At 34.5% G+C, this 10,000-nt stretch overlaps 1 protein-coding gene across 1 annotated transcript in view; it reads right to left on the bottom strand.

Moving 5' to 3' along the window:
* The window catches only part of LOC135204203 (glutamate receptor ionotropic, NMDA 2B-like), a 654,480-nt gene that overhangs the window by 309,445 nt on the left and 335,035 nt on the right, over window positions 1-10,000 (bottom strand). Inside the window, exons 6-7 of the mRNA XM_064234292.1 lie at window positions 4,327-4,510; window positions 1,433-1,565 (exon numbers count right to left, since the gene is read on the bottom strand). Of these exons, the coding sequence (XP_064090362.1) occupies window positions 1,433-1,565; window positions 4,327-4,510 (317 nt within the window). The remainder of the gene's footprint in view (window positions 1-1,432; window positions 1,566-4,326; window positions 4,511-10,000) is intronic.

Below are 10,000 nucleotides of genomic sequence, written 5' to 3' on the forward strand. Positions count from 1 at the left end.
TAGTAATATTACATAACTAATAATATATATATATATAACTATTACAAATGTATATATTTCCACAATTTTAATTAACACACACACACAACACACACACACACCACCGCACACACACACATATAGATATATATATATAACTATATATATATAAATAGAATTATATATACAAACATGTAGATATTGCCACAATAAAATTACACACACACACACACACAACACACACACACACACACGCACACACAACATATAATAATATCTTATGTATATAATATATATAGATTATATATATATAATTACAACAAAATAAACAAAAATGAGTCTGAGTAAATTATACACATGAATACTGACTGACACACGTTGCAAAACGTCGCAAGCAATTTGAATGAAAGTGTACAAATAATTATTGCTGCTAATTTAAAAAGGATGTTCCTACGGCAATCTTCTGCTTAATAAAACATTTCGCTTCACTGGCATAAAAAAAATTAATTTTCCTATGAAATATTTAGAAAATAAAAAATAAAAAATTGAGTAACAAATACTCTGGACATTTCAATATCTCATGATGTATCAAGACCAAATATATTTGATAGACTTATGAACGCTTTCACCCACATTAGCAGTTTGGATCGTTTTTTTTATATATAAATTCAGAAACCCTCCAACGGAATATCTACATACTACGTGTTTTTTATTTGCTTTTCATTTAGTTATCAATGACATGTGTGATATTTTGTCTTTAATCAGAAATCAATGGAAAATCTTCATCTGTACCTATTCCGAGAATCTGTAGTCTTACAAAACCTATTAATCTTCGCGAAGGTAAAAACTTCCCCGCCTGTCTTCTTTATCCAAAACCTGTTCTTTCTTTGTTCTTTCTTCCCTTTTTTTATTATCTACTCCTCCTCCTCCTCCTCACTCTGTCCCTAATCCTTATCGTTCCTCTGTTCTTCATAATCCTTTATTATCTTCTCCCACTCCTCCTCCTCCTCTCCTATATTTGTCCCTAACCTTTATCCTTCCTCGGTTCTCCCTTCTCCTTTATCATTTTCTCCTCCTCATCTTCCTCTTCTTCCTCTTCCTCCTCCTCATCTTCTTCCTCCTCCTCCTCCTCCTCCTCCTCCTCTTCTTCCACCTCCTCCTCATCTTCTTCTTCCTCCTCCTCTTCTTCCTCCTCTTCTTCCTCCTCCTCCTCCTCCTCTTCTTCCACCTCCTCCTCATCTTCTTCCTCCTCCTCCTCCTCCTCGTCCTCTTCCTCTTCTTCCACCTCCTCCTCCTCATCTTCTTCCTCCTCCTCCTCTTATTCCTCCTCTTCTTCCTCCTCCTCCTCCTCCTCCTCCTCTTCTTCCTCCTCCTCCTCTTATTCCTCCTCTTCTTCTCCTCCTCCTCCTCCTCATCCTCCTCCTCCTCCTCCTCCCGCTAACTTTAATCTCACCTCTTCCCAAACTCTGTTGTTGGACGTCCCCTCTCTGAGGTTGACGATTTTCAGTTCGACGTCTTTCCTTGTGCCATCTGTGTTGAATGAGATGCTCGAAGAATGACGAGGAATGCTCACGTTGCGGAGATGTCTGGGGGGGTGGGGGTTGGGGGGAGAGAGAGAAAAAAATAAGTGAATAAAACATAAATATATCATATGAGCCTTTGCAAGGCGCTTAGCATTTAAGGTCAATTTAATAAAAAAAAAAATTTACCCTATATTTTCAATTAGTATTCAAGATTAATTAATAAATCTTTTTTTTACCTTATATATTCAATTAGCATTCAAGATTAATTTTAATTCAATTAGCATTTTTTTTAAAGAATTAATTTAATAATTTTTTTTACCTTATATTTTCAATTAGCATTCAAGTTAATTAATTTATAATCTTTTTTCCACAATTATGATTTTAACAATTATATTTTTTTCAGATTAAATTTAGTTCAAGATTAATTATATAAATCTTTTTTACCTTACATTTTCAATTAGCACTCAAGGTTAATTTAATAAATCATTTTTACCTTTTATTTTCAATTAGTATTCAAGGTTAATTTAATAAACCTTCTTTTTTACCTTTTATTTTCAATAAAGTATACATTACACGTTCTTCCATAAACTTTACTTAATTTGACGGAATTGGTTTGGCGTGAATAATTACACAAACTGCGCGGTGAAGTATTAGCAATATCTTAGCATTTATAGCTGCTTCGTCATCCTTAAATTTTGTAAAATTATTCTAATTAAAAATATATACATAATATATACATACATACACTACATGCTTTACTCTGCGATAGGTTTAAATCTGATTAAATGACTAAAAACAAAAAATATAAAGATTCTTGGATGAAAGCATACCATAGTTTGGAATGCAAATTCAAAGACCTGCTCAAATTATCAACTGAGGGCGCAACAAGAGAGAACAAGACATCTAATTAGAAAGTGACTGAAACACATACGCATACAGAGAGAGAGAGAGAGAGAGAGAGAGAGAGAGAGAGAGAGAGAGAGTTTCTTTTCTGAACGTTTCGCTTTGTTGGTTTAAAGCAGCTTACCTAAAGGCCTTCTTTTAAGAGGTACCAGTGACTCATTAACAGAAATACAGAGCAGTGTAACGAGAGAGAGAGAGAGAGAGAGAGAGAGAGAGAGAGAGAGAGAGAGAGAGAGAGAGCAAAACATGAAGATAAGCTGCAGCAGCATAAATCATCACTTATGATTTTTGAGTGAATAAATAAAACCCTATGTTATTCATTATATAAATAAAATTATCTGAAATTTCTTATCTCAAGCTAGGTTCACAAGGACAAAATAAAGACGAAAATCCGGCCTGAGGGAAAATTCACAAAGCAAGCCGTGTAATGGTATGCAAACCTCGCTTCAACAATATACTTAAGTCATGCACGAAACGCTTGCAAGCGTTCTGCTACTTCCATTCCGAATGCGGCTCCAAACACCGGGAAAGTTTCAATTTCAGGATCACGTAAATCGGGGGAAAGAAAAAAAAAATATCTTTTTTCGTAGAGATTGCTGATCAAAAGGGAAAACATTGGAATTGGAGTATAAAATTCAGGCCAAAGACCAAGAGCTAAAAATAATGTTGCAACAAGATGGTGGAAACTAAGATGGAATAAATGGAATATGAACGGAGGTGCAGTTAAAGGGATAAAAGGGGTTGTATCTGTGTTTTGTCTGTATGGCGTTTTTACGTTGCATGGAACCAGTGGTTATTCAGCAATGGGACCAATGGCTTTACGGGACTTCCGAACCACGTCGAGAGTGAAATTCTATCACCAGAAATACACATCTCTCACCCCTCAATGGAATGCCCGAGAATCGAATTCGAGGCCACAGAGGTGGCACGCTAACACCATACCGACCACGTCACTGTACCTATGGGCCGAGGGGACTCTGCAAAGAACCAAAAGGTACACTGACGGTACTACCCTCCTACGAGAGAGAAAACAATATTCTTACCATTGTGTAACCTTCCACTATCCGAAAACTAATATAATCAAGCAAACAGAATGGAATGGAACATGACATTTAGGTAAAATGCCAAGCACTGGGACCTATGAGGCCATTCAGCGCTGAAAGGGAAAATGTGAGCAAGAAGGTTTTCAAGGCGTAACAAGAGGAATGCCTGGAAAGAAAGATAGGAAAAAGAGAATATGGACAGAGGTTTGAACCTTAAGTAATACATACAGTGTACAGAGTGAGGTGCACTGAAAGCACCATTCCAAACGGGGCCCCCCCCTTCCCCCTTAGGGGCATGGCATGCATACTGAGACTTTCAACTTTCTGTATGTGCGCCTAACAGACCGTGAGAAGTGGAATAGGAAACGTTACATGCCAGACAATGACGTTAGGCAAACGCAAGTGCTTTGGCAATGCTTCAGTGATCACGAAACCAATACGTATGCAAGGCACATGCACCTACACACTTTGCTACCTTCGAAACCTATAAAACAGAGAGAGAGAGAGAGAAATTAAACCATACAAAATATTTCAGTAAGAGAGGGAGAGAGAGAATCATACAACATATTTCTGAGAGAGTGAACCCGCACAAAACTTGTCAGAGAGAGAGAGAGAGAGAGAGAGAGAGAGAGAGAGAGAGAGAGAGAGAGACATACAAAATATTTTGAGAGAGGAACCCGCACTTGTCTGAGAGAGAGAGAGAGAGAGAGAGAGAGAGAGAGAGAGAGAGAGAGCCATACAAAATATTTCTGAGAGAGTGAACCCGCACAAAACTTGTCAGAGAGAGATTGAGAGAGAGCCATACAAAATATTTCAGGGAGAGAAAATAGTAAAAAACTTTTCCGATACGGAGAGAGAGATAGAGAGAGACGACTTACCTGTAGAAGGTATAGCCTAGTCCCCACTTGGCATTTCTGTGGTCGTCGCAAGACAGTCGGGGGTTGAGGTCGCTCGGAGTGAAACGCGTCTGGTTCACGAACTTTTCAACGGCGTACGCGAAGACCTCAATGGCTGTGGGAATGTTGGACGTCAGGCTATCCAGCGAAGTGTCGAAGTGAACGCCTGCAAAGGACAAGATAGGAGAATTATAGGACTGAAAATCAGCAAAAAAAAAAAAAAATAATAATAATAATAAAAAATAAATAAATAAAATAAAATAAAAATAGTATGATTCTACACATACTTTATCGACAAGATACGAAAATTATAGGACTGAAAATCAGGCTCCCCCCTCCCCACCCCCCCAAAAAAATACTATGATTCTACAAATGTTCATCGACAAGATAGGAAAATTATAGGACTGAAAATCAGCAAAAAAAAAAAATTAATAAATAAATAAAAAATATAAAATAAATAAAATAAAAATAGTATGATTCTACAAATGCTTTATCGACAAAATACGAAAATTATAGGACTGAAAATCAGGCCCCGCCCAAAAAAAATACTATGATTCTACAAATGTTCATCGAAAGATAGGAAAATTACTGAAAATCAGCCCAAAAAAAAAAATACTATGATTCTAAAAATGCTCATCGACAAGATAGAAAATTTTAGGACTGAAAATCAGCAAAAAAAAAAAAAAAAAAAAATAATAAATAAATAAATAAATAAATAAAATAAAATAAAATAAAATAAAATAAAAAATACTGATTCCACAAATGCTCATCGACAAGATAGGAAAATTATAGAACTGAAAATCAGCAGAAAAAAAAATACTATGATTCTACAAATGCTCATCGACAAGATAAAAAAAAATATAGGACTGAAAATCTGCAAAAAGAAAAAAAAAATCAGAAAAATACTGAATCTACAAATATTCATCATTCAATGACATAATTTCGACAGGATAAGATGGAGATGAGGATGGAAATAAGAAAGAGAAAGAAAATATACATAAAAGCAACGTTTTTACAAATGCTCAAAGATGATACAATTTCGGGAGGCTGAGATGAGAGATAAAACTATAAACTGAAAACTAGAACAAGAAAAAAAAACAACTATATAATTTTGCAAATGCTCCAAAGGTAATATTGCATATCTTCCGTAGGCTATGGCAAGACAGAACAATAAAAGTGAAAAGCAGAAAAAGAAAAAAATATACATTAACACTGATACCACGAATGCTCCCAGATGATATAGTGTCAGTATGATAAGAAGTTATATATGGACGAATTATAACTTTATGATCACTGATACGCCTTATTTATTGAAATACTGCAAAAATACAGCCAACTCGAGTAATTCTACAACTTCCACAGGTCAGGTAAATTAGGCAGGTTATAAGAAGTTAAATCCAAACCTCTCAAATTTAACCATATGTTTATAATATAGCAATTCTACAATGACGGTCATGCGCTTTTTACCATTTGGTTTGGTTATAAAGAATGAATTCGGGTTGTAATCACTGTAGACCTATTGCTGCAAGTCCGACCATAAAGCTACTTTAACAAATATCAATAGAAATCACATTTCTATTACTTTTGTGAAGTGGTATAGTTGGGGGCTGGAATAATATATGACTGTCATATAACCAAAGTAAAAAGGGTAATCTATTAAAAGTTTTTCTTCCATAGCAAAATTTAGTGGCAGATCGACAATAAAAAAATTAAATAAATTTTTCCTACGTTTCTTTTTCTTATTTATTGTCTTACTTTTTTCTCACGTGTCTTTTTTTTTATCATTTTTCTTACTTAACTTTTTCTTAAATGCTGTTCTTAAATATTCTTAGAGTCTGCAGAACCTAAGAAAATTTTCAGAACAACATTTAAGAAAAAGTTAAGTAGGAAAAAGGATAAGAAAAAGACACGTGAGAAAAAAGTAAGACAATAAATAAGAAAAAGGTTAAGCAGGATATATTCAAGCAAGAAAGATAATAAGTCAGAAAAAGATATATAGTAAGCAGAGAATAACATAAGGAAAAAAAAAAAAAAAAAAAAAAACCGAACAAAAATAATCAAGAGGGAGGCGGGGAAAAAAATCCTTAATATCATTCCGCCCAAAACCGAGAGGGGGGGAGGGGGAAACTCGAGAGCCTCATAACGTGTCATCAATGACGAAGGAAAACAAAAGAGATGTCAGCCCAAGTGATTGATGACCCGGAGGCTACAAACTCCGCAAGGCCTCCCACGCCCCCCCATCCCCCACCCCCACCCCCAAGTGGCTCGTTTTATCCGCCGGAGGGAATATGGAAAAGGTATAATGTTTCCTTTCGTGTTTGTAAGTGTATCGCGGGTTAACTTCAGGCATACACTTGGTGTAAGTATATGTGTGTATATTCATATCGTATAGAAATGCAGACACATAAATATACATACACTTGGTGTATGTATATGTGTGTATATTCATATCATATAGAAACGCAGACACATAAATATACATATGTACATATATATAATATATATATATATATATATATATATATATATATATATATATATATATATATAATATATATATATATATATATACATATCTATCTATATAATTTGTTTGTCTTGATAGCCGAGTGTCTAAGTCGACTGCCCATCTACGTATGTATTTAATGCAAGTCGAGGGGAATTCGACATTAAGACATATTTATGGCTTAAATATTTATTATAAATAAATAAATAAATCAATAAATATACACACACTTATATATGTGTGTGTATATGTTTATAATCATTATTTCTAAAGGATAAACTTACGTTATAGGTAAGGGTAGCATAACGTTATTAATATGTTCAATAAATAATAATAAGTAATAATAATAATAATAATAATAATAATAATAATAATATTAATAAAGAGTAGTAATATTGATTTATTTTAAGAGATCTACGACAGAAACCTTCAGTAAAAAAGCTATATATATACTTGAGAATTCTTCGTAACGATCCAATTCTTTGAGAAAATATTTACAGCAGAGGATGACGACTTCATAACGAAAAATTTCCTTTTTTAACTACAAAAAATAAATAAGTAAAAAAAGTAAAAAAATAAAAAAAATAAAAAACCAAAATATATTCTGAAGAGAAGATTCTGTAAGTTCAAATTATTTTTCTCAATATCTCCCAAGGTAATTAGGCTTCGTTTTCTCTTAAAATCATTAGGCCTAAGCAAAACTGGGACTATCCATTCTTCTCAAGAGATATTCATATTAAACACGTTTACACCTAGCGAATCGAGTCGGTGCGATTCATAAATAATCAACACGATTCATGATTCGTCTTGATTCGTCACACTAATTTTAATGTAATTGTTTACAACAACGAATCGGCATGATTTGAATCGACTCGATTCGGTAGGTTTAAACGGGTACACAGAAATTAGGCTGGCAAATCAAGACGAATCATGAATCGTGTTAATTCTTCATGAATTGAGTTGACTCGATTCGGTAGGTTTAAACGGATACACAGAAATTAGGCTGGCAAATCAAGACGAATCATGAATCGTGTTAATTCTTCATGAAGTGAGTTGACTCGATTCGCTTGGTATCAACAGTTACATTGAAATTTGTGTGGCGAATCAAGACGAATCATGAATCGTGTTGATTCTTCATGAATTGAATCGACTCGATTCGCTTGGTGTCAACGGTTACATTGAAATTAGTGTGGCGTATCAAGACGAATCATGAATCGTGTTGATTCTCCATGAATTGAATCGACTCGACTCGCTTGGTGTCAACGCAGTCTAAGTCATACGTATGATTATGGGGTGAAAAGGAATAGTTATTCCTTTTTACTATTCTTAAAAAGACCCTTACAAAGACCTAGTAAATAAAATATCTTTGATGAGCTTCGTACTCATTGTACGGTTGCGTGTGCATACACACACACAAACACACAAGGTTATTTTACAGCGAATAAAATACCCATGAAGATAACACACTTCACTAAAATACCCAAACTGGTTTAAATTCCTCACTGCCCCCAGCTAATCCTTACTTCCGGGATATTTACGGAAGATTTGGGTGAATCCCTTACAAGGGTAAACGTATTCGGAGAGAGAGAGAGAGAGAGAGAGAGAGAGAGAGAGAGAGAGAGAGAGAGAGAATTTTTTAAAATTAAACTTTGTTTTGAGCTTTTCAACTTTTCTTTGAGTGATATTTCCCTAATCATATTCCTCTCGCGTTTCTTTCAAATACTTTGACAAAAGCGATATATTTATTATTTTCACGGCATTCCTTTTTCATAGAAATATTTTTCACCTTTTAGTAAATTTTCCTATCAAAGGCAATTTTGTATTAACAGCGGTAAATGAGACAAAACCAGAAAATAAAACTATGCCACCTTTTAAACGGAATATGGGATTTCCATTATCATAAACAAATTCTGAAGATTACGTTCAGAAAAATAGTATAAAAAATTAAATAACTTTTCTCATAAGGAAAAAAAATTCCTCCTCTGATCTAAAAAAAAAAAAAAAAAAAAAAAAAAATCACTATTAATATGACTCTATTCTTGTAGGGTTCACCCGAAGGTTGTATACTTTAAGGTGAAATTCAGAGCAAGGCAAAGTTAGAGAAGTTGAACAGCTAAATCATATGAAACCAAAGGGAATGGATGGCATGTAAAAGGCAAGAAAGCCAAGCAGGGAAAGACGCGACGAGGCAAAGAATCTTAAAATTACAGTCTACAGTGTGCCATAAAAGTCTGAATGTATGTGGTACCCTATGATTAAAAAATAAATAAATAAATAAAAGACCATTCAAAATCTAAAACTTGAAAGGACTTAAAAGGGGTACGTGAACTTTTATTCGGAACCAGAGTAATTTCCAGGTCATAAATATCCTACATGAATAAGCAGTCTTTTTATATCAAACGTCCCGGAGGGTTTCAGAACAAAAAAGTTATAAAAGAACGACCTTCTTGCCTTGCCTAAGCGAGTGAGTATTTCGGTGAAACGAGAGAGAGAGAGAGAGAGAGAGAGAGAGAGAGAGAGAGAGAGAGAGAGAGAGAGAATGTATTACGAGAATTGAAAGTCAAATCCTTGAGAATTAAGAGTGAGTATTTTAGTGAAACACGAGAGAGAGAGAGAGAGAGAGAGAGAGAGAGAGAGAGAGAGAGAGAGAGAGAGAGAGAATGTATTACGATAATTGAAAGTCAAATCCTTTAGAATTAAGAGTGAGTATTTTAGTAAAACAGAAGAGAGAGAGAGAGAGAGAGAGAGAGAGAGAGAGAGAGAGAGAGAGAGAGAGAGAGGACCAAATACTCGAGAATTAAGACACGGTTGGGGGGTAGACAAAATTAAGTGGTGAATAACGTAGGGAAAACTGAAAATAATGCAACATTTACTGTTTCCTGTTATTGGTATTGTGACTATTTAACTATTTATTTATTAATAATAATAAATGCCGGTGTCATCTGACAAGAGTAGAACATATAAGAAAAAAAGCCCACACGGTAAACATAATAAAGAAAATGAAAAGATGTCATTCGTTTAGGCAAAACTGAAATCTTAACAAGTAATAAAAGTTCATACACAAAACAAACAAGTAGTCGGTATAATGCTGTATGAGCCGCGGGCCATGAAACTTAACCATGGCCCGGTGGTGCCCTGGCCTATATAGTT

The sequence above is a fragment of the Macrobrachium nipponense genome, chromosome 44, assembly GCF_015104395.2.
Source record: "Macrobrachium nipponense isolate FS-2020 chromosome 44, ASM1510439v2, whole genome shotgun sequence".
NCBI lineage: Eukaryota > Metazoa > Arthropoda > Malacostraca > Decapoda > Palaemonidae > Macrobrachium > Macrobrachium nipponense.